This window comes from Anabas testudineus, chromosome 15, assembly GCF_900324465.2.
Source record: "Anabas testudineus chromosome 15, fAnaTes1.2, whole genome shotgun sequence".
Lineage (NCBI taxonomy): Eukaryota > Metazoa > Chordata > Actinopteri > Anabantiformes > Anabantidae > Anabas > Anabas testudineus.
This window is the reverse complement of record NC_046624.1, coordinates 11798660-11824882: the sequence shown is the minus strand read 5'-3', so window position 1 is coordinate 11824882 and position 26223 is coordinate 11798660. Positions and strand designations below refer to the sequence as shown.

Below are 26223 nucleotides of genomic sequence, written 5' to 3'. Positions count from 1 at the left end.
TGTAGGCAAGGGTCAGGGCTTTGAACCTGATGCGGACTGCTATAGGAAGCCAGTGCAGAGATCTGAAAAGTGGTGTAATGTGTCGTTTTTGGCTGATCAAAAATCAGACGTGATGCTGAAATTTTGGATCATCTGGAGGGGTTTGATGGTGCATGCTGATCTTGTAGCTACATGGGTCAGTGTGCCCTTTGCCCAAGCCAAATCCCTTCTCTTTGGTGTTTGCCCTTTTCAGAAAAGCTCTGTGTGCATTTCCCTCCCTCGCTTCGCTGCCCTGTGCTCTTAACAACTGCATCATTCCCATGGGTGCTTTGTGGGACAGCATTTCACAGCATTTGTTTTTTGTGTGTAGTCCAATATGGTTCAGAGCACCTTAGTGCCATTTAGGACAAAATCATCAGCACACAGAAGGCAACGAGCAATATAATGTGATGTCACAAAATGATTTGAAAACATAAAGTCTCAGGAGTATTAAAATGTGTGACACTCTAGTAATATTTCTATGAAAAGCTATTAGATTTGGCAAATTCTCTAACATCTGTGCCATATGAGTAAATGTCACCTGGCAACTCCCGCCCTCGTAACATCTGGGCAGTTATGGCGGAAACCCGTGTGTTTGTGTGAAGGACCGTACCTGCTGTTGCTGCAGACGAAGGTCTGCCAACTCTTTCTGATCTTGACCGTGAAGTCGTTTCAGCTCCTCACAGCTCTGCTTTAGGTGGTTGTGCTCTCGGACAAGTTGGGCGTTGTCCCTCCTGAGTGTCTCCATCTCCTCTTTCAGCTGAGTCTGTTCGCCGAGGACACGGCTGTGCAGCATGCTGGAAAAGAGGAAACGCACAGGGAGAGTAAACACACGTGTAGCCACAGGGAACGCAAAATAAACAACAACTTGTACTTATCATATCTTCTGCTTCTGTCCTGCTAGAAATAGTTTCTCAATAATTAAAAGTTAATACACAGTATTATGATAATCATCTATGCTTCACACATTGTGTCTGAACCTATGAGCTGAAATAGTACACATACATGTATCTATTTTCTATGCTTAAAATCATGTTTGCATTTTTTTTTAGGACTGCCAGTTCCCTTTAAACTATGAAAGCCAGCTGTAGCTTTTAGTTAATTGCAACACCATGCCAGTATTTGTTACAGTTCCAGTAAAACAGTACAATAAAACTTTAGTACTGCAACACTGAAAAGCAGCAGGTGGTAGATGACAGAATGTTACACTTACAACATCTGCAACATCTCAATGATGAGACCTGTGTAGATTTGCTGCATCTAAAGACATACTTATCACAATGAATTTAGGCTACATGAAACAGTTCAATAAAAAACTGAACTGGCACCATGACATGTTGCAGGAAATATACTTACTGATAGAAATCAGCTTCTTTTACAGCCTCCTCGCACCTCTTAAGTGTTTTGGTGTGCTGGTTCTGGAGAGACTGCAGATCTGCCATGGCCCTCATGCATTGACTTTTCAGACGCTCATAGTCATGACTCGCTTTGGAATTTGGCCTTAAGGAGAAAAGCAGCAAGGAGTCAACGCTCTATCCGGCGGCCTTGTACAATGATGTGGCCAAACACAGCTCAGATAGGAGAATGTAAAAGTTGACCTTCCCCTTGTATGAGTGTAAGGGAATTTATAGATAAGAATGAAATGTTTGACTAAATGTAAACATTTAGAACAATATAAGCAGAGCAGCCTTTTTTTGAAATCATCTATTGCACAAGAAATATCAGTTACGTAGAGCACAATAAACTTAATTAAGAGGCCAGTCAGTGCCCTGTCTTTGCAAGGTACAGTCAATATTGTTCCAGACAGTAGTAGATGAACATGTGGCAGCCAGAACTGAGGACAATGACAACACTGTGACTTTAACAATGTGGTGGGGGTAAATATTACAAGCAATAAACTTTGCTCCTACGAAAGCAATGAATCTGTTGGCGTTTGACGAGGCAAAAGAAGCCTCTAAAATCACACTGTTACAAGAGGGAGAAAAAAACACACAACAACAACAACAACGACTTGGCAGGCAGGCTGAGATTTGCACCTGCAGTCATCGAAGGTGGTCCCGGGCGATGCCAACGCCAGGCGCTTACGGAGCTCATCCCGCTCCCTGGTCACCTGGCGGAGCTGGAACAAGATGGTGTCCAGGTTGTCACCGGATGGCCGGTTGTCATTGATGGCCGGGGGTGGGGAGGATGCTTCACCGTTAACAGGCGAACCTGCAACATTGAGTCCATTACCGGAGGCAATGTCTACAGATCAGCACAGAATGAAAAGGTTTCCTCCTTCTTAAGTAAAAAAAATAAGTAAAAAAATCTAAACTGGATATTATAACCCATCCAAAGGAATCGGGGAACCAACTGTAGCATAAAAAGTATAATTCAAAAGGCTTTAACAGTAGGAGGCAAAAAAGGTCCTGTCTAACAGCCAGGTTGGCAAAAGCCGGATTGTTGCATGAATATTGAAAACTGCTTAAAATTACATTGAAAAAACTGGAAGGCTAAACTATCCATAATGTCCGACAAGTGAATGGCAGAAAGAAGGCTGTTTAATGATGATGTACTGTACCTCGGGTACATTCTGCAAGATTAAAGCCAAGGCCCCTACATATTCTTTGCTCAATTTTAAGCACCTGAGTCTAGTCTTAAGAATCTTAAGTCTCTGTAAAGGAATAAAAACTTCCCACAGAAATACTTAATTTATAATGGCAGTTTTAAATCTTCATTTTCTTTACCTTGGCGTTATATATCCATTTCACAGTCAGGTGGTTAAAGTCTCAACTGAGATCAAAAGGCACATTCAGGACGTCATTAAAATAACAAGGCCATTCTCCTTCACTGTGAAACCTTAGCACTTTCCCAAGTAAACAAAATCTGACAAAATAAATTACATTTCAATAAGGAGTCAATTTCAGTGTTGTTATCTTTACAAAAAAGAGCACATGTGGCAAGAAATCTGGGATTATGTTCATCTTTGGTTCAACATTTGGCCCTTTTGGAGGTTTATGTAATGCAGCTGAGTCATTTGGACCTTTGTCAAGCTAGGGAAAGACAAGCACGGCAAAGTCCTTGAGAAAGCGCTATTGTGCGGATGTGGGGTTTTAAAGCAAATGAAAAATAAAACACAGACTTCCTGAACTCAGTAACCCAGAAGACAATCAGAAATAAGGATAATATCAGAAAACCATAAAGAGCATCCCAAAACTCATCAATACACAGAACAGTGCTCAGCATGACACATACATGCAACATAACATGTCTCTTTTGTAATTATACATACCAACACTACTAAGGGAGCTGCTGCTTTCTGAGTCAGAGGGCATGGTGGACAAAACACTGTATGTGGAACCTGCCGAGAGAACAGATACAGTCAGACATAAAGCACTGATAGACTGATTAGCCAGTTGCACATAACCCTGAAATAATTGCCTGTACAGTGTGAAAAAGAAATCAATATTACACATTAATTTTCGCTGCAGAGTCGTAGGATACATTTGGAGCAGGCTGTATACTTGGAATTATAACTTTAACACTTCTCCTTAGTGGCTCTATATCATCTCTCCAGACTGTTGTTGTCATTAAACCTCCTTTGCCTCACTGTGCACCCTGCCTTGCTTTGATGTATAGTCCCTGTATGTTTCTGCTACACAGGCAGAATGTCACAGTTGAAATGGGATTTTCTCTTTTTATGTCAAGTACATAGAGAGAGGGGGGGGAGAGAGACAGAGAGAAAATGATTGTCTGTGTAAATAGCTGTACACACTGCTAAGCTGGTGGATATTTCACACGGGCTTCAACAATCCATAGGAGAGACTATGCAGATCCCCATTATACTGCAGAGTCCCTGCTCCAGAGAGAAACATACACATGGCTGACAGTACACACAGAGTTTTCCTAATGACATCTTAGATTCATTGCAGAGGGAACAACTGCATTTGAGGAAATTCATCCACTAATAAAAACTTAACTTTTTGAAGTTCTTACTCCAACAATGAGAAAGAAATAACTATAATAATTTTGATTATCACAATGATTAAGAACAACCTGCACTCCAAGAAAATTTAAGAGGCATTAAATGGCCTTGAAAGGAGCCTAATCTATACCTGACTAAAACATAACAGTGAAGTACAGCTAATCTAATGTGATAAACGCTCGGCACATGGTTTAAGAGAGCAGGGGAATGGTATCTGGCTTTGTCAGCAGCAGGCAATAGATTGATGCCAACTGTTCTAGATCTCCATCTCTGTCCTTGCTTCCCCACTGGGTTTAGCTACAGCTCTGGCTCCAGCCCTCAATGTGTGACAAGGCCAAGCCTAATTAACTATGAGCTCTGTGCGACTGAGCCACTCCATCTTAGGCCTCGTAGCGAGAGGCAGGGGTGTAGGGGGGCAAGAGGGGAAACCAGGGGAAGGCATGGAGCAGAGGAGGACAGATGAAAGGAGATAGCCTAACTAAGCTGCAAAGGAGATAAGGAGGGAGGGTGTTTGAGAGACAAAGAGGGAGAGAAGTAATAGGAGAGACTGTGGAAAAGGAGAGAGAGGAGCAGAGCGGAAAGGCTTTTAATCTGTTCTGACATTCCCTGATGCTCAACACTTTCACTCTGCGAAGTGCTCGGAGCACACAGCTTTGATTTCATATTGTTCCATCAGACATGATGAGAACCACTCTGGGGCATAAGTTCTGTGCAATCAACACACTATGCAAAAGGCTCCTGCTCATTTCCATGGCTGCACTGAAAAGTAACAACTGACTTCCTGAACTTACTATGCAACTGACTCATAGTCTCATTGTGACAGACACAAGCCACTGAGAGGTATTATGGCAGCTTGGCTGAAGGATAAATCTTTTTTAAAATACACACAGTAAAGCTCTTTGCCAGAAAAAAAGCCTGTATGTAGCTTCTTCAATGTTCTATTTTGTGATTTGGAAATCAAAACACTCAGATAAATTAAAATCCCAGTAATCTCCACCAGAGCAAACTCACCAATCACCAGAGAGCGATCACTCCCACAAATGGGGCAGTTCAAAGGCAAGCCTCTGAATCTTGCCATCTGATTTGGACACAAGGACAAATATGCACACCATATTCAGAGCGATGTAATAGGTCGATTAGTTTACACCTAACCATACCAATGAATGCAGTATGGATTGCATGTCAAATACAAGTCGGCTATCTGGTGGTCCATGGGTCAGCAGCATTAGCCTTTTTCAAGAGGCTTTAATTATTGATAGCAATTAGCAGCAGTCACAGTCACTGAGGCTGATCATTTGTAAACATGTTCACTCCATCGATAAAATAAACTATCAGGACAGCACAGATGTGATGACCTATAGTGGGAGAATTCACCTGTCTCTGCAAAAAACAGCCAGTCAGGACAGATGATACATAAGGAATCATTGCTAACCCTCAAGTTCAATTCCAACAGCAGATTTTCATCATGAGCCATTAGATATGGCAATAAGGAGTGAGCATCTGTTACTGACTCCCATCAGGAGATGAGATGAGAGGTGAAAAATATTCCAGTGGAGGACCTGAGGCAACATTAACAAAGGCCTGTCGCTGTGATCTAAATAGGTCAGGGGACTACTCACCCTACCTAAGGGGTTCCACTTCCCCCACACCTCCTTTCTACACTGCGCTTTCCTTCCCAATCAAGTGGTGTGCTCGAACATCATAGTCGCTTCACACAACCAGATTATGTTCTCTACCCATAAAGCAAGATGACACACGTTGCCATGGTGAAGCTGGATGAGAGGAATAGTAAATTCAGCAGAAAAAAAAAAAAAAAAAAAGGAGAGAGAGGGGCCTAAGATTTGGGGAGGCGGATGAAGAGAGAGAGTCTTATCAAAGAAAAATGCAAAATCTGGCTTCCGCTGTCAGATGAGCCTAAATTATTAATCAGCTCTAGAAAATTCTCATATCTAGCCATGAGAACGTGGCCCAAAACATAGAACACGCATGATTATCATCATTGAAACCGGCTGCTCCTTCAAACTCTTTATCAGAGCATGCTGACTAGCCTTCAAACTACAGATTCGAGGCTGCCGACACGCCTGTTATGTTCCCAGATACACCACAGACACATTTTTTAGGCCCACTTGCAAAAAGAGCAGCATTAGCATTCCAAAAATAATACTGTGTGCTTTGTTTATTAGCCACTGTCAGATCTCCTCATTGTCAGTGTACAGCAGTGATAAAAAAAAAAGGAAAGTCTAAATGGTCTTTATGCTCTTTCTCCTTCTGTGTCCTCAGCCTTTAAACTACAGAACCGCAAGTATTAGCAACACTATAAATATGGGTGTAAATTACACAGTGTGCTTAAGTGAGGCTGATAGATGAGTCAGAATTAAGCCAGTGAACAGAAAGCATCCCTTTTACCCTGGCATCCCAGATCCCTAAATACTGGCTGTGATTCTGCCCACTGTATGAACAGTCAGGATATTCACAGATGACAATCCATTACAGGTGCTCTTTCCCCCCCCTGTTGTCAATTAAAAATCTATTTATATGACGGTATGTATCTGGGATTCAGTCAACCATTGGCTGGCGTTGGGCTGCCTGTCACCCTTATTTTTGCTGTGTCCCATGCAATTAGCACTAGTCACACCTTCCCAGCAAATTTAGCATATAGACTCAGTGGTAGTCTCAGACAGTGTGAGAGACCAGTCTCATTGACTGTGAAAGTGATGGCACACACTAATCTTAACATACCAATATGAGAATATTTCCACAATGACATGGACATCTGGAATGATGATAGGCGCCTGTGGTGACCGAGAGACGTGTGAAAATGATGAGTAAACAAGGCATGCTTACAGTTTTCTCTTGCTGACTGATGAATAAGGTAACTACAAATCACATCTAGCTTGTACACTTTGCTTCATCAGATCAGTATCATTGCTGTTACAGTGGTGGTTAATTCATCTGCAAATCTGTTAAGAAATATGACAGATTTCTTCCTCCAAGTCATTTCCTGTACCCAGGGACTTCCAGTAAGCCATGTAGTGGGCCTAACCTCTGTGGAGGCAATGACATGACAGGCCAAGATTCTGGGCAATGAGCCCAGCCTTGCTGCTGGGGTAAAGGATTGATCATTTGACTTAAGGAGACTACGTTAAGCTTAAACATGAAGACATCTAACATGATGACTCAATGAGCAAGAACTATTCCAACGCAGGCACGTTGCCTGACTCACAACTCCGGCCTATGGTCAGACCCACCAACCTTTTCAACTCAGTTCCATGTCTGACCTGTGGCATGTCACTAAATAAGATCTGCTGAAGTGTTGACTGCAATGCAACCCTCTTCGTCAGATGCACGTGACCTGTGCCATGGGTTGAGTCAAAAACCAAAAGTTTAAGATGTCTGCGACATGTCCTCCAAATGCTCAGCTGCACAGCTAGTACACACATCAGTCAAAACATTACCAAAAGCCTGTCTGTGTGGAATAAACCCACTAGACCTAAGGCAGTCTTTGTGACATTCCTTCCATTATTAATCACAGAGACAGCTACGCTGATCCAGAAAGCATTTTTTAGTGTGCAGAGGTAATTCACCGATTAAACAGCACTTTATTATTTTATATAAGTCCCTACGTGAAAGGAATATAGCGTTAAAGAGAGTAAATACAACACTGTAAATGTAAGTTTTGTGTACAACAACAATAAAAAAAGGAAGCAGTTAAGCTCCCACCAATGCCACTGATATTAGAAACAAATCTAATTATATTTCAAGGAATAGTCTTCAAAAAAATAGGCCGTCTCTGCTCATTTCATAATGTTAATACAATGTAAACCCGTAATGCTTCAAATCAGTCTGCTGTGTAATGCCTGTTATGTGTCATCCCTTGGTTTTGTTTCTAGGTTCTACAAAGTGGAGACACCAAATGCAATAGTAACAACCACTGCAATCATTTGTTACTAACTAGCGATCAGATTTGATGTGGGGATATGTGCCATACATTTGAGTACAAATGAGCACAGGTGTAGGCAGGACACATGAAGAGGTAGTGAATTAAAGAGATGGAAAGACAGGGCAAGTCAAGGGCAGCAGAGAAAGGAGCGGATGAATAGAAGGAAAATACAACTGAACAAAAATGTATTACAGAAAGAAAGAAAAAACAAACCTGTTCTTTACCGCAAGGAAAGAAGCAGTTTATTTCCATGACTTCATATCGCTGGTAAACATTTAGATGCTGGCATTTCCTCTATCTTGTGTGGTAATTAGGAAGTGCAGGAACATGTGTAAAATGGTAATGAAGTTCTGTTTCACAGTACAGCCTTTTGGCTGTGGTTCACACATTCAGAATGCACATACACCTGCTATCAGATATTAATGGTAAAGTGAAAAAATATTTTAAAAGCTTCACACTAAAAAGATGTTGTGTTACAGAGTTATCAGAATTTAATTGGAACAATAACACAAATGACCCAGTGGAAGTACTGTGGTCCACCTCGCCTGCATTACATGCTTTTATTAGGTAGATTTAATGAACATTACAGACAATAGACTGTATAGAAGGGGGGAACTGAACATGGAGCTGCTGCTCCTCCACTTAGGTAGGAGCCCTGTGAGGTGGTTCAGGTATCTCATCAAGATGGCTCATGGTTGCGTTCCACTAGAAGCTTTCTGGGCACAGCCAAATGGTGGGTAGAACTACTGGGATACTGCCTACACCGGATAAGTGGAGGATAATGGATGACTAGAATCATAGATGGCCTGTTTGATTATTTAAATATGATTCACTAATTCTAATGAAACCTCTATTGAGCACTTGATTATTAACTGATATATTCCAGCACTAAACTCAACGGCACATCGGTCACTTAGTTAGCAGAGAGAAGGGGATAAAATCAGAGTTAGGTGCAAGAGTGAAGAAGGGGAAAGTGGGGTGACCCGGTGAGTGACAGTGTGCGTCACTCAGTTACAGCGAGGGGGAAATGAGTCCAGGTCCAGCAGCTCATGGGAGATATTTAAGTGCAGCGGTTGTGACAGGAGCGTTGGGGTCATAACTCATTCTGTCATCCTCTGTGGTTTACGGTGTGAGATAGAAACTAGGTGACACAGAGGAGGACACTACCCCTTCGACAACAACAACACACACATACGCACGCACACACACAGGCCTATGTCCTAAACTGCTGTAGACAGAGCAAGCTGCTGAATGGGCACTTTAGGCCTGCAAAACTTTCCAACAAAAGGCCTGTTGTCCCCCTCTCCCTTGCTCCCTTTTTCTATCACCCTCTTCTGTCTCTCTGGTGTGTGGGGAGAAACAAAACCCACTTAGTGAGGGAAAGATGTAATAATCCAGAGAAACAAGAAAAGAAAAAAGTAAAAAAAAAAATAATAATGCAATAAAGCACAGGAATGAATAAATAAAACAATGGAAAATGAATGAAAACAGTGAGCAGAAGAAGACTGTGGACGTTGCATCCTGTCAGAAAGGATTGTGTTGCCCTCCTCTCTGAGTGTTTTTAAATCACTGTCACAGACCCTTGAGTCTGAAGTGTGCTGGCAGGGGGGGAGATGTGCAGGTACATCTCTTCTTCTGCTCCATTCCTTCAGGTAGAACACTATGTGTAGTGCAAAGGGATGAGCACAGGATCCAACGCATGAAATCAGCTTGATTGCAGCTGCCTGGATTTAAGGAATGAATTCAATGCGGTTTGAGAACACAGAAATGCTCTCGTTCTGCAACATAACACAGCCAAAACCTCAGTCGTGCACCATATTCTGAGCGAATCTTCCACCCTGAAGTGTAATCTGAGTTAGAGAATTTGTTAAAAGAGTGAGCCACAGCCTCTTGGAACAACAATGCACAAAAATGGGTTAAATAATGAATGATTTGTTTATATGTTCTCTGCAGCAAATGTGTTGGAGTTTGCCAGAGCACTAATAATTTACAGCGCCCAAGCTTTAAACAACTGAGCATTTGCGAGTGCATCTGTATGCTTTTCCTTTGGGGTGATGATGTTTCTTTGGAGTTTGGATGATTTCGTATGTGTGCGTGTATGGCGGCTCAGCTGGCAAAGAAGGCACATCTGAAAACAAGAGCAGGCAGGCAGCGTGAGAGGAGGACGAGTTGGGAGCAGGTTGCTATCAGCAAGACTCATCACACACACACACAGGCATAATCATATTCCCTCTCTTCACACGCCCTGTGTCGTTCATAGACACGTACGATCTGAAGATTTCATCCCTACGGTAGAAGATATCTACCATCCGCTTTGCCTGAAGGTACTCTGAGCCGCCTGTCTTGGGTCGCTCACAAGTGTGGCTCCAACGCATTAATCGCATCAGATGAATCACTACGCTAGATAATAAAGAAAACACACAAACACACACTTTAGCTAAAACAGAAGGAGCCAAGAACGTGGCAACTAAAACAGAGGAGTGTAGAGGCTTGGTAGAGCATGTGTCATAGAGACAGAGGAGAGCAAGGCCTAATCCTCTGTTGAATAACCACAGGCTAACTAGCCAGACTCAGTACTGGTCTCCTAGTACAGGCCGGATCAACTCTGGGGCCCAATGCTATATTCTACAGGAGTTAAAGTCTAAAGAAAAACCCAAATCCACTGAGTCCCGTCAAGCCAAAGTCAAAGGACTAACAGGGGGACTGATTATGCAGCTGCTCACATTGAAATAACTGAAAATGTATTACAGACTATTTCAGGGTGTTACTCTGCAGCAGCAACACTCAATACACGGAAGCAATAAGGCTTAAGGATGCATTGGCGATCCAGTCAGCAGAGCAGTAAGACACCAACTCAGCATTACCTGCTAAGGTTTGCTCGCTGCTTGCACACAGAGAAACACTACAACTTGACAGCTGTAAACTATGGATCACATTGTGTATTTAAAAGAACACAGACATGTCTGTTTGAAATCCAGCTTCAGCTATATCGAAATCATCTGCATTGTGGCCCGTTTGGTTGTTTCACATATGGAACATGTCAAACAGAGGCATTACTCCACATCTCCTCCCCAAGTTTGGCTCTCAAGGCTCATCCTGCATTCAAGCCCTGAGGGCACAACGCTGGTTGTGAGTGTGTCACTGGTTTCAGTCGTTCAGACGAAGCAAAACAGGCAAAACTAGACAAGGCTTTTACACCTGGTTGCACTTTGTGCAACAACCAAATCCACTGAAGTGGAGGCAAATGCTGTGGGGGTATATTGAAAATCAGATGATTAAAATGAACGTACCCTCATTTTAAATGGAGCATTAATGCATCACTGAGGAGGAAAATGTGACTCTGGTTATGTGGATGTCAATAGAGAAGATGTGGTGATCTGCACCAGGCGATACGTTCCTAAGCATGCATGAGCAGGCTGCACGCATACACAGGTCAAAGAAGACCAACATGTCAGTGGTACAACCGTTGTCATGGGAACAAGTCAGGCCACCTAATGTACCCTAACCTTGTAATGCAACACACAGAAATTGGAGTCTACGTCGCATATGAGTGAATTGATCTTATTTTTTTTTGTCTTAAATGTAACATTCAGTATAAGTAACTGCATGTACACAGCACATGGCTTCACCTCCTCTACACCATGGATGTTTAATCTGCTGTGACTGGGTAGGATGGCTACAGGGTGACAGAATAGTCCTTGGCTGAGTTGTTCCACAAGCTGTGTGTATTAGATCTGCAGGCTAACGTGAATATCCAGTCTAAAGAAGCAGGCTAATGCATGATGCTTTTGCATAATGTTGCACTCACAAGTTCTGACTACAAACGTGCAACCGTGGTGTGAGGAGCACTGCTTCGTGCCCTTTCAACCTTCACATGAACCTCCGCTCTCATTTTACGCAATCTCTTTGGCCATGAACAATTTAAGCTGCAAACCTCGCTGGTGTGCATCCATCTACACATGCTCTCCTTGCGCCAGACCACCCAGACTGTTCTCACGGCAAGTGCTATGCAGAGGCTTGTCCACTATTTCTTTTTTTTTGGGGGGGGGGTTCCAGTGAAAGCCTATTTTTGAGCAGATAACGCCTCAGCTCTTACCGGTGGAGTGGTCCACAGGTCCCCCGCCGTTGTTGCTGAACAAGGCAGTGTACAGGTCAGGGTATGCCTTCTCCAGGGCCACACACAGGTCGAGGAAATGGTCGCTCTCCTTGTTCATCAGCATCTTCAAAAGGTGGTCTACTTTCTCGGCGCTGGACGAGCAGTTCTGGTCCAGCTCGAACCTGTCGAGTTGACTCAAGGTACCAGAAACTATGAGCAGCTCGATCACTCGGTCCGCATCTGTTATGGATTCCAACAAGTTCTGGTGGCACTGGTCTAGCAACTCTTTGTGCTTTGGCTCCATTGCTATCCGCTGTAGTTCCGTAGCTTCCCAGCTAACCCCAGACGGCCGAGCGGATGGAATATCCTTACTGATCAAAAGTACCGAGCGATTATTGAACTGAACTTATCGCGGCTTGCAGAAGTTCGCCGGAGCCACCGCGGCATTAGGTCGCGCAGGAGATTAATTTTTATTGCATTTTGGAAAAGGCACAAGAAGCCATATTTGTTGCCCAAGGCTGTTGACTGCACTAAAGAGCGACACATTTTTCCATCTTACTCGTCTGTGGCAGTTCAGGTCGTTGTTTGCATTTCCTCGGAGCACGCTGTGGCCGCACACATTCTCCTCTGCTTGTGGATCACTCAATGCGCCATTTGACGACTCCTCTGCTGGGAAAACTCGCGCAACTCCGCCGCTGATTCTCAGTTACACTGTATCCTCCGCCATGTCTGAGCAACTCAGCAGCTGCTGCCCGCTGTCAATCAACGGCCCCATCGATGACCATAAAAGGCAAAGCGGGGCGGGACTTTAACAAAAGCCACACCCATTTTCTCCCCCCCCCCCCAGTGGGCGTGCACGCCGCCCTGAAGTACGAATAAAATCCCCATAGCAGAAAAATGAGAATGGAGAGAATTTGCATAAAAATCTGCAGATATATTATAAAATGTTGATGTGGAGGTGAACGTATAGTGTCCGAGTGTATAGTAATCATTTATTTTAACCAAATGCATGTGTCTGTGTTCTGCAGCATATGCAGAGTGAACATTTATTCAGGTACTGTACTCTAGTACACATTTGAGATAGTCTACTTGGATATTTTCATAACCTACCACTTATACTAGAATACAGTATTATTATTTTTGGCTATACTACACTGTATCTATTTAGCAGCTTTAATTAACGGCTTACTTTATACTATAGTGACACAAATATAGATTTTACATAGGCTACAAAACACTTCATGTCACTTGTAATAAAGAAATTATTTACAAAAATACAAAAATTACAAATTAGTGCAAAATGAACAATTAGGCCATTTTATAATATGCAATAATATTTACTTTTAATTCTTTGTGTACATTTACCATTTTTTTGTTGTTCTGCTGTTTGTGTTGACGTGATGCAACCCAATATATCACCACAGTTCATAAGATGAACTTATGTAATAAAAAATATCAGCTTAAAGCAGTTGATAAACCATGTAATACCAATCCTTCATCATTATCTTTTGATTCAACACAGACACATCAAATTTTAAGGAACCTAATGTGCAGTTATCCTTGCTGAGTACATTAAGTATTTTATTTTGGTGACATGCTTACGCAGTGATAAAGATTTGGGGATTTTATTCAGTCCTTGCATAATGCTGCTGCTTTAGCCACAGGCTTATGCACAATGTTTCTATATCTAGCTGCAACCACTTTCAGTGTACAGTATCTGTGTGTTGGATTAGATAAAAGAAAGCAGTAAGATGTACTGTATGTGGATAAATAAGAGTTGTGTGTGACAAATGAAATGTGTATTTCAGCAGCATTTGTGAAATATAATATGACGATGATGGATGCACTCTGCTTCCAGTCTCCAGCTGAATAAAGATTGTTGGCTCAGAGGCAGGCATCTGCAGGCATACCTCTCAAACCGTGACCTTATTCATGCATGCACTGAATCGCATTGTGACATCTGCAGCCCTCTCCCTCCCTCCCTCTCTCTCTCTCTCTCTCTGCCCCTCTCTTTCAGCCTCTCTGCCATGCAGGCTCTATAGCTTGTGCAACCATGTGCTATTCCTTTAGATGAAAAATGAATTACAATTCATTCATATCAAAGGGAAGCAAGTCCCTATTGCTGACACAGATTGTGTCTGTAGCCTGCTCCCGAGGACAGACATTTGAATAGAGAAGACCGCGTTTTATCATGAAGGGTATAAATGAATTATTATTATTCCGTCAACATGGGTGGTGTTTCAAGCTGTCTGATAATTTACTGAAATTTGAATGTATTATTGACCAGATTTGTTTATCAGACAGCTCAGATTAGGATAGATAATAGTTTTATATTTTATTGAAGAGACTGTCGGTAAGCATATCCATCATTTGTCCTGGCCAAACATTCACAAGCAGAGGTTTTTATGGATTCTTTTTCCAATATGAATAGAGACCGAGCTTACGGAAAGGCTGTCAGTACTTAGGATGGCAAACCAATAACTTCACTATTAATTCACTTTTGACACACTTTTATTTAGTGCATCTACATAATTCATTCTCATCAATGATGTATCCATTTTAACACTGTTTCCAAGTCCCAGTTTAAAAAGGAAGTGACATTTTGATGGAGAATAAGTTTGTTGGTGTCCAACACCATTATACTTGGGATACTGTGAGATGTTTCACAAGTTAGATCACTTATAATCGGCTTTAAATGAGGCAATTCGGGGTTTTTAATTAACAGTAAATTACACAGCCTTCAGCTAGATGCCTGCAACAAATGGGAGGTTTCTAATCATAATGATACCAAAACTACAATGTTGGTAGAGACATGCTGAAGCGTATTAAAATTACCTCCAAGAATGAATGTAATGATTTCTAAATGATCAACTCATAACTGATATAATCACATCTAATCTTTATTACATTTCTTTTTATTGTAATCTCAACATCTATCTCAAGCCCCCAAGCTTTCTCTGCCACTTCTAGTCCGTTTTAACATGACGTGATCAAAAATGATTCTTACCCAGCGGTACCACAGGCTTCTGACAGCACTGACAGACATGCTAGACTTGTTTAATGTGGCCAAGGCAGCTTTATGGATGCCATCAATTCCACAGGCTCACCCCTCCTCACCTGCGAGTTATTGATCGTAGTGCAGTTATCTCACACACAGTACTGTAGCCAGCCAAGCGCAGAGCCGCATCTTTACAGCCAAGTGTGTAGAACAGCGTTTAAAGTGAAGCCAACAGTACTTAATAGGGCATGGGGAGCTCCATGTGCAGCCACATGCTGGCCTTATCCACTTAAAGGAAATGATGCATCTGCATTGATTAAATAAAATGCTGTCTGTAAAAGTCACCAAGAGGTTTTGACTTTGATTGTGATACCTCCAACCTATTCAGCGTAGGAGAATCATGACACTTGTTTGTGTGACATGTATAAATTTAAAATCCTTTATGAGCACTGATCTAAAACCATCGTATAGTGATCTGTGTGAAATACTCATGTTGAAATTCAAAATTGTGGTGTAGATGTTGAGGAGGATAAACAGACTTCACTGCCCTCTACTGACAAACTGAGTCTACTACCAAATGCCAACTGTCAGAGCAGTCACCACAGTTTGGGAACTGATACAACTGGTGAGAATACCATCTGATGAGAAACATTTCTATAACACTTCGACAGCCATTGCTTGTGAACCAGCGCAGACAGACTGATAGACATTAGAGGGATGTCTAAATAGAGTCTCTTCATATGATTTTCATAGTATTTTTCAAATGATGTGAATATTTTTACATATGATAAACCACAAACATTTCACGTGTGCGTTCTCAATATTTATTTTCTAACATCAACTGTAATGCAATCATTTTAAATGGCATAGTGACACCAACAAATAAAAAAAGCTGCTGCAAATACAGCACAACTATGAAAAGTCATATAGTGTAGACAATATATAGATCATATAACTGCAAACATTAACTTTGGTACTTAGCTGCTGTATGTGTTTTATGTCTCATATTTTTATTTAATGACAACTGACTGATAAGCAGGCCCGATATCTAAATATCTGACCATTTTGGCACAAGCAAAATACATTCCCTTACAAATATATGGCTCTTAAAATTCACATGTAATCGCTTACAAATGTATTGTACGGCCATGTATATTCAACAAATATTGAACAATGACATCTGAAGTGAAAAACAATTAAAAACTTATATCCCCATAGAAAAGAAATGTATGTAGCAATATGAGTGAGGTTCTTACAGCTAAATAATGCATTGAGAGGATTGGCACGGCATGCAGGTGTGCAGCTTGGGTATAGTACAGACAGATATGGCAAAAAACGTGATATTTTTGCAGCAGACACTATTTCATTTTCAATCGCTGCCCCCGCAAAGCTTGAATAGGAGTTTCTTGTAGTCTCCTGATGTGTCTCCCTGTTAATAAAATGTATTGAGCAAATAATAAATTTGTGTTATCATATTTACTTGAAATCATTCATGCTATTATTTCATTTGTGTTAAATACAAAATATGGTAAAGATACTTACAGAGATGTCTGCAAAAAGTGATTTGCCATATTTTTTAATATACTCCTGACGGATATCCAGCATGTCAACCTCAGAACGCGAGACCATAATCCGGATCAGGGTTTTGTCCTTGGTCCCGGCTCCCTGAACACATGTACAAAAAATGATGATGAAATTTACATTAAACTAATACTATGCTACACTTATTTAGTTATTTGTAGAAGATTATTGTGCAAACAAAACACTCACCTTCATTGCCTTGTAAAGTCTCTCAGCAAAGTAGGCAGGTGTGTTCTTAATACACTTCACTGAAAAAAATAAATTGCACTCAGTGTTCCATCATCATTTGTCTTGTTTTTTACAAGAAGAGATCTGCGTTTTTTAACATTACAAAATGAGGATTTAAATACAACAAAAAAACAATTTGTCCTCTTATAAATAAACTATGATAAAAATATGCTTCTCTGCATACACCAGAGGAATAAAACAGAGGCTGGCAACAGGCAATTTTAAAACTGCAGCAATCAATATTTTTTATATTTAATTAACGTGGTTACGTCGAGAAAAATGGGACAATGACTTTTGAGGATAATCTGTAGCTATGCTGAGCTTTTCAGCATAATGAGCAAACATTTATCATCTGGTTGAATCTACCCAACTTCATCATCCAGACAACCCCATTGTTAGCAGCAGGTGGAAGCTATATTAGCAAACAAGCTCTAGTAAATACACTGTATAACTACCTGTCCAGCACCAAATGGCAGAACAACACAAAGCTAAAAAAATTAAAAAGAAGGAAGTTTTACTTGGATTTATCAGGGTTTTTGAAACATTAACTCCCATGGGCTGATAATGTTACTATGCGTCAGCTATATATGAAGACACAATGTGTTATTTGTACCAACAGAGATTTTCTGTCCCACTAGTTGCCAAATATTGATTATTGCAGATTTAACATAAGATATATTTAAAAAAATACTAATAAATAAATATATGAGAACTCAACTCAGAAGTAACATAAAACACAGCATCAAAAACAGTGGCAACAACATCCAACATGGCAGTGCACACAACATAACAACTGAAACAAACAGACCAGGAAGAAGCAAATAAAAACACGTCTACAATGTAACATGTTACTGTACCATATGCCTGAGAAATGTTGGCAAAAATAAATAAATAAATAAAAAGATTATGTATTTGACAGGAATCCATCATTAGTACTACAGTACATTTAATGCCATTACAATTAAGTCTAGTGAGTCAGCTGTAATAAAATGAGCATGGAAAATGTTCACGTCAAACATTTACTACAGACAAGCAAATTCTTACTCTATATGGGTGTGACTCTTTAATGACAAAAGTGACGCTAATAACACTGTGTGTGTTTGTGTGTGTGTGTGTGTGTGTGTGTGTGTGTATTCTTACCCACTGCCAACATGCCACTCTCAAGGTCACCAGACATCTCCCTGCCGATGCTCGACTCAATATCCCTTCCGCACATCTGCTGGTACTCATGAAACACTATGCATACACAGACATACAAAAACACATCATCAGCAATTGGCTAAGAAAGTACTAAACTTGCATTAATGTAATGTTTTAAGTGTTAAACCTTATGCTATAAACATGTCATAGAAAATACCTGCTCTGAGGTGGGGTTTGCTCCTGGCACACAAAATAGCATTGAATTTGGACTCATCTGTTCCCAGCTTATTCTCGCCGGCAGCATACAAGGCCTAGAAAGAGAAGAGCAATGTGTAGAAATCAATGTGCCTTTGCAATCAAGTTGCAGATAAATATTAAAATATTAAAGACAATGAAGAAAACTTTACCTGAGCATCTTGTTTAGCCAGTGAGACATCAACAGCTTCGCGTTCATCACGATTACCCTTGAAAGCAAGAGAAAATCATTCTTAATTAAAGCTGAAAGAACAGGCATGAGGTGTAGTGTAGAAGTTATTCAGATTATATTTGTACCTGGGCAAGAGAGACCAATAGCCGGCGGAAGTGGCCTGAGGTATCCCCACTAATGGCATCCTCCAATGTCTTCTTATATTCTGAAATGGTTACAAAATAATAAGACTCATATATTAGCAGCTTCAGGAATAGACTAAGGTGGGTAAATTAAGGAACTGTGAATTACTATGTAAGCATAAACAATAAAACAGAAAGCATCGTAAAATCTAAATTTTTTATCCAGTTTTATTGTCAACAAAATTGTTTTAATGTATCAGCTTAACTTGGCTCAGATCATTTGCTTGCCTTTTACCTCACTTTTAAGTCACTTTGGATAAAATGACTAAATGTAAATCAGCAGTTAAGTATCATTGTGAGCACCAGCATGCCATACAAAAATGTGTGTGCGAATTCATGTGAAACTGATTCCTGGCTAGAAGATCCCTGTTTAAAGATTTTATGGTGGTACCACCATCTCGACACACTGGCTAATCTCTAATGTAATAAAACTCTTTGAACACAGTGTTGTGATACTTTGAGATAAGGGACAACAGAGCAGTGGAGGAAAGCAGTGCATTAAATGCTGACGCATCGCACCTTGTTTGTAAATGCGGTTTATCTCCTTGATTTCATCATTGGACCGAGAAGACAGGATCTCTATCAGACAAGCTTCATCAGTTCCAGCTCCCTTTGGAAGACAGAACAATGAAAATCTCACAACAAATACTTTGGCCTTATAGAAGTCATATTTCTTTTTTATAATAAATTAACGTTTTATAATAAATTATATTTGTGTTTTAGAACAATTGTGTGAGCATTTGCCTTTATGGAAGTGTAAAGCTCAGAGGCATCAAACTCAGGTGGGCTCTTCAACATGGCCATGACCAGCTTCCTAAAGTCTCCAGACAGTTCTGAATGCAGGTCCTTAATCAGATCCTGAAATGGAAACATGTTTGGAATTACTTAAAACTATCATTTACCGCTGCTGAGAAAAACTTTGACTTTGATTGCAAGATACTCTCTGGTACAACTATAATGAGCTCTGAGGACATTTAATCCCCTCTTCATTTTACTGGCAGCAGGAGCACCTGTTGTCTGGCTAGCACCATAATATAACTATGATTCTATTTTTGGGAAATGGCGTTTGTTGTGTAAACTTTTTAAAACAAAGTAGATCCGCTGCTTATGGAAAACTTCATTAGTCATATAGTCTATATAGTTAGCAAAAACTGTGGACAGTTACCTTTCCATAAGATGTTTTGTAGGCCCGGAGCAAAGGCACACGCTGCTTGTTTGAGCGACTCCCCAGTAATTCGATAATGGCATGCTCATCAGTTCCTGCACAGACAAGCCCATGAAGTCAAATCAGACAAAGACTTGGAGGGGGGAAAAAAAGATCTTATGCATTGGTTCTACATTGTGTACAACCCACTACATGCTTAATACATTTAATTTCAATCATTAACAACTCAATAATCGTCATGATTCACTTATCTTAGTTCTAGCATTAATATATGTGTTGTGCTTGCATAAACACACGAGATACTATTAATTATTTTAAAGTCCTGATAATTCACATAGTTTTATCTTAAATACACTGCTGTAAAAAAAAACACACACTAATATGTCATTGAATGATGTGTCTTGGGAGGCTGTTGCCTATTTTTATAGTTAAATTCTTGTGGTGACTTTTTATTTTTGGACAGTGTATATACATATGTCATGAACAATATTAATGCTATAAGTCAATTAAAGAGCAGTTAGGGGATATTTTAGACTAACTGATTAGGTAATTCAAATTTAAATCTGCTAAACTATTTCTGCAGTGAAATCAGTGAACATCTTTCTAGAATACACTGGAACTGAACCCTAAAATGTTTCTAACAACATCTAGTACATCCAAAAAATAAAAAAAATATATAAAAATAACAAATACAGTAGCAAACCCAATTTAAGGTATCTGCCCAAATTACTCACCAAAGCCCTTCATGGCCTTTCTCAGGACCTCCACATCTTTGAGTGGGTCAGCTCCAGGAAAGTCCTTGATTGTTCCTCTGTATCCTCTCTGACAAAACACAGCAATTTAGTCAATTTAACAATGTTGTTCCAACAAATGTTTTGTAAGTGTGTGTATCACATGTGTGTGTAACACATCTTATTTTTTACCTCTAGAAGCAAAAAACTATTTTCAAGATATATTTTCTTACATTGACAGGTGGAACTACTGGCATTGCTCCTCCTCCTCCGTAGGCTGGCATGGACGGATTTGGTGTTGGGACATTTGAGTACCCTGGCATAGGTGCTGGCGCACTTCCAAAACCGGGCATCGGTTGGTTGGGGGACGGCGCACCAGGATACCCTGGCATAGGCTGTCCAGGCTGTCCAGGCATGCCGGGTTGTCCAGGCATGCCGGGATGTCCAGGCATACCGGGCTGTCCAGCCATGCCGGGCTGTCCAGGCATACCGGGCTGTCCAGGCATGCCGGGCTGTCCAGGGTAACCCATCCCTGGGCCTTGGGGTTGAGGCATAGTCCCTCCTGGCTGTGGGTACAGGCCAAATGACTGTTGGTTAGTGGAGGGGGCACCATACCCACCAAGCTGAACGGCAGGTGGATACCTCTCTGAGAGTTGGACGAACATGGATGGGTTTGGCGTAAAACCCCCCATGCCACAAGAGATCTGGCTGACCTGTGATTTGAAAGATTGGCATCCCATAATATGCGCACAGATCTTTGAATGTTATTTTATGCAAAGCACAGGGCACTGCTCACACCTTTTTTGAATATGCTTATCTTTATTTCAATTAGTTTCAAAGATTTTATTTGATCAATGTACATTAATACATAAGTCCCTTATCCTTGATCTCCAGTAACTATAGAGGAGAAACTCAAATTAGTTGTCATAGTGTGTTGAAGCTATACTAGTTTCTAGCTTCATAGGCATCCAAACAAAGTGTGAACATGCTTTGCAATAAAATGGAAAGTCAGATATATGTCCAGACCAAACAATGAATCCAAGAAGTGAAAGAGTTAAAAACAAACGAACAAAAGTATCAGACTCATAGGTTTAAAAAGAGTAAATAAGATTTTTTTACTCATGCAAGAAAATTTGAAACAGAAGTTGACAAAGAAAATGCAAAGGATTTAAGATGCAGACTATGTAAAAGTCTTACCGTGAAGTGAAAGGATGTAATATTCCTTTACAAAGCTGTATAATTGAATCTAACTGGAACATTTATTACAATAATCTGATGATACAGTATTATGCATGTATTAAGATTATTCTGGGTGCGGGTGATTTTCTTTTTTTTTTTTTTTTTAACTAAGCTTACCATGCCAGGATTGTATCCAGTGTTGGATAAGCCATCAAGACCAATGGACGGATAACCACCAACAGAACCACCACCCCAGCTGCCTAGAGAGGATAACACCAACAAAACTGTGACTGAAAAAGTCTGGGATGTAATGTTTTAGGATGTACTAAAACTTTAGTGCACTTTTAGCCAAGGCAAAAAGTGATGGATTGAGAATGGAAGTGTAATGTGAATGTGGGACTTCTCTTGGAAACAACAGGATTGTATTGTTTTTGAGGCTGAATTCCACTCTGTCAAAGTCTTGTGAGCCCTGTTTTCTACACAACAAGACATAACTGGCTCACTCTTTCTGAGACAGACACCAGAATACATTGACTATATAAAACTGTCCAACAACTACATTTCAAATATGTAAGATGTGATGTGAGATTAGTACCTTTTAATAACATGTTGTACCATAACAACTTGCTAAGTGAATGATACATTTGTACATTTATACTTTGTCACAGAGTTTAGTCTCACTCTCTTTATGTTAACATAAACTTAACATAAAAAGAGCCAGTGCAAGCATCTCCAAATTTAACATACATACATACATACATGTAAGTGGAATCAATGTTAATAATAATAATGAGTACTTTATTGATCCCCTTGGGGAAATTGTGGGTGGACAGCTGCTAGACAGTATATCAGCGCTATACTACAGGGTTTTGGTGTCTTGTCCAAGAACCGGGAATCGAACCACTCACCCTGGGGTTCGTAGGTGACTGCTCTACAACCTGAACTACTGCCGCCCAAATGTACCGCTCACCAAAAGCGTGAATACGCATGTTTGCCAAAAGGACAAAAACAATTCCTTTACCAGAGTTGCATGATAGCTTACCAGGAGGTGGTGCCTGTGGGTAGCCTCCAGGTTGTTGTGGATAGCCTCCAGGTTGTTGTGGATAGCCTCCAGGTTGTTGTGGATAGCCTCCAGGTTGTTGTGGATAGCCTCCTGGCTGTGGAGGGTAGCCGCCAGACTGTGGAGGGTAGCCTCCTGCTTGTGGAGGGTAGCCTCCTGCTTGTGGGGGATAAGCTCCAGGCTGAGGTGGGTAAGCCCCAGGTTGTGGAGGGTAAGCCCCAGGCTGTGGCGGGTATCCGCCTGACTGAGGTGGGTACCCAGGATAGCTCATGGCTTTAAAAAGAGAGAAACTCAATCAAAGAGCTGTCAAATATTGCAATCCTGTGGAACGCTGAAAGCACTGTGATTTAACATATCAGGAAGACAACTGAAAACACACCCAGCTGTAAACCTGTTCTTCCTCATTTTTTCCCATTGGGAACTATTCTTCATTGATCATGCACACTTTGAAATATGTAGCGCCAATTTATACATAATACTAGGTATAATACATAAAACACAGTTTGCTTAATTTACCAAAGTTCTTGACTCAGCATTGATCACAGTATACATACAATATGTACTGTTAGTATAACTTAGATTATAATTTATAATCTAACCACAGACTGTTAAGAACAGCACAATGCCAGTCACTGTCAATGATAATGTCTTCATTCCAGGGCTGCTGGATCACAGACATTTTAGCTGAGTGGAGAGTAGTGAGGAAACTTTCCTTTTGGTTAAGCATAGTTTGAACATCCTTAAGTCCAATGGGAGCACTTGTTCCATGGTAAAACTTACTTCACAGGACCGTAAATGGAACAGTCTCCTCTGCTTTGCATTTTATGGACACAGAAAAAAGCAGCACTGTGTTATTGGAATAAACACAGATGGCAGGGCACTACCCTTGCAGGTCAGACCAAAGAGGGACAGAAACCATTTACGGGACATATGCACATTATGTTTTATTAACCACTTTAACATGACTGAAGAGTTATCTGATGTTTTAAACTGACACACTGTTGTGAAATCCTTTAGTTGCATTACATCCTGTAACATTTGTAGTGTTTTCCTTCCAAGGATTAACATGGTGGTTTACCATGCAAATGCCTCACATCGAAGTGCTTTCACATTTCAAACCGTGAGAACCGTGATCTGACAAACGCACTATTCTCAGCCACAAACCACTTCACAACCATATTTGTTTTGGCTGCAGCTGATTAAGACGTGTAGGTTAGGGTCTGATTTAGCTCAGGTAATGTCCGTGTCCATTGAATAACTTGAATAAGTAACTTCACTGTAACACACGTCGTTAGGTGTGCTAACTAGGTGTGTCATGTCACTCACTATGAAGCTCACCTACAGACTACTAGAGCGGAAAAATGCTTTCATAACTACTTTTAGCTAGCGAGTACAAACTGATACTTAAACGCTATGCTAGCTACATAGATTATGCTAACATAAGTTAATATTAACCGACAAGACTTATTTATCTTAAGACGCGATCTAAACTTGGCTCAGGCCTGTACGAATCACCTACTGAAAACTTAGACCAAACAATTTACACTGATATTTGACTTGTCGGCTGAACTCTCAGCTAGCTAGCTAACGATAACCACAAATAAACGATTACGTTCCCTGCAACTAAAATAGCATGTTTGTAGCTTTAGGTTAGCTGCTATGCTAGATTAATGACAGCGGCAGTACGAGTGGAGTTCATGTAGAAACAGCTGCCACCAATCCGCATAACGTTATAACTTATGAATATGGCTAATATAGCATTCATTATCCTAGCTCGGCCTGTCTTTGTCATTTTAAAAGACTTTAACACTTACTGTAACTCTCTTGTAACTTCTTCCTGAACGACAACTTTGGCTAGTCCTGGTCTTGTGTATGTATTTAAGTGCTGTGGGTGGGACTCCCACGCATACTTTCCATTTCGGACCCACCCATCTCCATTTGTCAGCCATTTAGAGAGATGACAGTGTTTAACCATGTGACAGCAAACGTAAACAAATAGCGTTATTACACATATAGATCAATCAACACTAACGACACTATGGAAAATGTCCCACGTCACCAAATATTTCACAATATGTTAAACAGGCGTGGTGCCCAAAACAAACAGTTCCCTATGCAGGTAAGTCTTAATCCCAGTTAAAGCTCATTTATTATGTGTTTACTAACACACAGACAAATGTACTTATTTGCTGAAATTGGGTTCTTGTCCGCTTAGAGGGGAAGACCACTGCAAATCAGTACAAAAATGCTCTGAGTGATCATCTTTATGGTTTTTTTTTTTTACAATTTACAATGCTCCATTTTTCCAGTTGAGGTCCAGAAACTCTGCCAAGGTGCTGTGAAACTATTATAGAGATTCTTCCAAAACATGTTTGTCCTTTGGTGGTTTAATGCTAGTAGGACAAAGCATTGGCCAACATGCCAGTCCTAAATCTCCAACAGCTGTTCAATTAGGTTGAGATCAGATGACACAATAGCATATGATTCACATGATTTCCATACTTATGAAACCATTCGGTGACCCATTGTACCCACGTGTATGGGGGAATTGTCATCCCGGCCCGGGTGAGGATAATAATGTGTTGTCATAGACATAAGAGTGATTACTCAGAACAGGTTTGTAATAATTAGCAGTGACCTTTCCCTGTCTCTCTCTCTCTCTCTCTTATTTAGGGGACAAGTGGATCAAATTCACACCAACAAAATGCCCCCACAGCATAATAGAGCCATTATAGGTTTCAGGCATTCAGGGTTGTTTCTTTACATAAATCTACAGGATCTACTCATTCAAGTAGGAAAAGTCCCAACTGTCTTTCATGTTTCTGAAAGACTCTTGCCACAAGAGGGAGCCCCTTTAAAGCTTTCTCAATACCTCTCCCAGCATATCTGACACCTCTGAGGCCTGGAGGGAGCTACGTGCTCTCTTTAGTGGCCCTGAGAGAAACCTGAGGTTGACATGCAGGTTATATTTTTAGATAAACTAATTTGGTTGATTGGACTTTTCTTAACCTCTTACTTACCTACTCTTACTCACATGAATATGTTTCAAGGGTCGTAATCCACTAGACACAGTATATGAAATTTGGCCTTTACTACATTAACATAAGGCAGGGACACTGCAGTGATTAGTCAGTGTAAATACCCTCCTCTGTCCATAAATAAACAAACCACCTATCTACAACACCTCCTTTCTCTCATACACACACACACACACACACACACACACACACACACACATGTCTTGCTATAGTTATTATATTACTACTATAGTTAGTGTATATTTTCATAACTATTGAAGGGCTATTCTGTCTTTAAACATCTTCCCTTATCTCTAAATGTGTGTTTAAAACAGCCCTTTCAAATAGTTAAATTTCACCAAAATCCCCTCACAAGGCAGGAACGCACGTTTCTAAATTGAAATAAAATATGTCCTACAGTATTTGGGCTGCGGAAGTACACACCACTATGGAGAGAAAAGTTAACTTAATGTTAAATGTCAGTATCTAAGTAATAC

At 40.6% G+C, this 26223-nt stretch overlaps 2 protein-coding genes across 3 annotated transcripts in view; both read right to left on the bottom strand.

Annotated features, from left to right (window-relative positions):
• dlg5a (discs, large homolog 5a (Drosophila)) overlaps window positions 1–12787 on the bottom strand; it is a 31768-nt gene extending 18981 nt beyond the window's left edge. The window contains exons 1-5 of one of the 2 annotated variants that reach the window (XM_026354042.1): window positions 12019–12787; window positions 3290–3358; window positions 2055–2229; window positions 1375–1518; window positions 632–815 (exon numbers count right to left, since the gene is read on the bottom strand). In XM_026354042.1, the coding sequence (XP_026209827.1) occupies window positions 632–815; window positions 1375–1518; window positions 2055–2229; window positions 3290–3358; window positions 12019–12322 (876 nt within the window). In that variant the 5' untranslated portion in view covers window positions 12323–12787. The remainder of the gene's footprint in view (window positions 1–631; window positions 816–1374; window positions 1519–2054; window positions 2230–3289; window positions 3359–12018) is intronic. The other variant, XM_026354043.1, reaches the window with a different exon arrangement.
• A 3030-nt stretch (window positions 12788–15817) lies between these two features.
• Window positions 15818–24649, bottom strand: anxa11a (annexin A11a). The gene is made up of 15 exons (XM_026354057.1): window positions 24524–24649; window positions 22692–22982; window positions 21827–21909; window positions 20704–21036; window positions 20474–20561; window positions 19740–19834; window positions 19319–19432; window positions 19094–19184; window positions 18518–18597; window positions 18373–18429; window positions 18183–18276; window positions 17966–18061; window positions 16787–16845; window positions 16559–16681; window positions 15818–16445 (listed from the first exon to the last, which is right to left on the bottom strand). The coding sequence occupies exons 2-15, from the start codon at window positions 22978–22980 to the stop codon at window positions 16386–16388; spliced, it is 1662 nt and encodes a 553-aa protein (XP_026209842.1). The 5' UTR covers window positions 22981–22982; window positions 24524–24649; the 3' UTR covers window positions 15818–16385.
• Between the last annotated feature and the right edge of the window lie 1574 nt (window positions 24650–26223).

What these genes read in the sequence shown, in the direction of transcription:
- anxa11a (XM_026354057.1), bottom strand. Translation starts at nt 22,980, where the DNA reads ATGAGCTATCCTGGGTACCCACCTCAGTCAGGCGGATACCCGCCACAG. An exon ending in AGCTTTACACTTCCATAAAG is followed by an intron (nt 19,185 to 19,318) that starts GCAAATGCTCAC and finishes TGTCTTCCAAAG; the next exon opens with GGAGCTGGAACTGATGAAGC. An exon ending in TGGCTAAACAAGATGCTCAG is followed by an intron (nt 18,277 to 18,372) that starts GTAAAGTTTTCT and finishes TTCTCTTTCTAG; the next exon opens with GCCTTGTATGCTGCCGGCGA.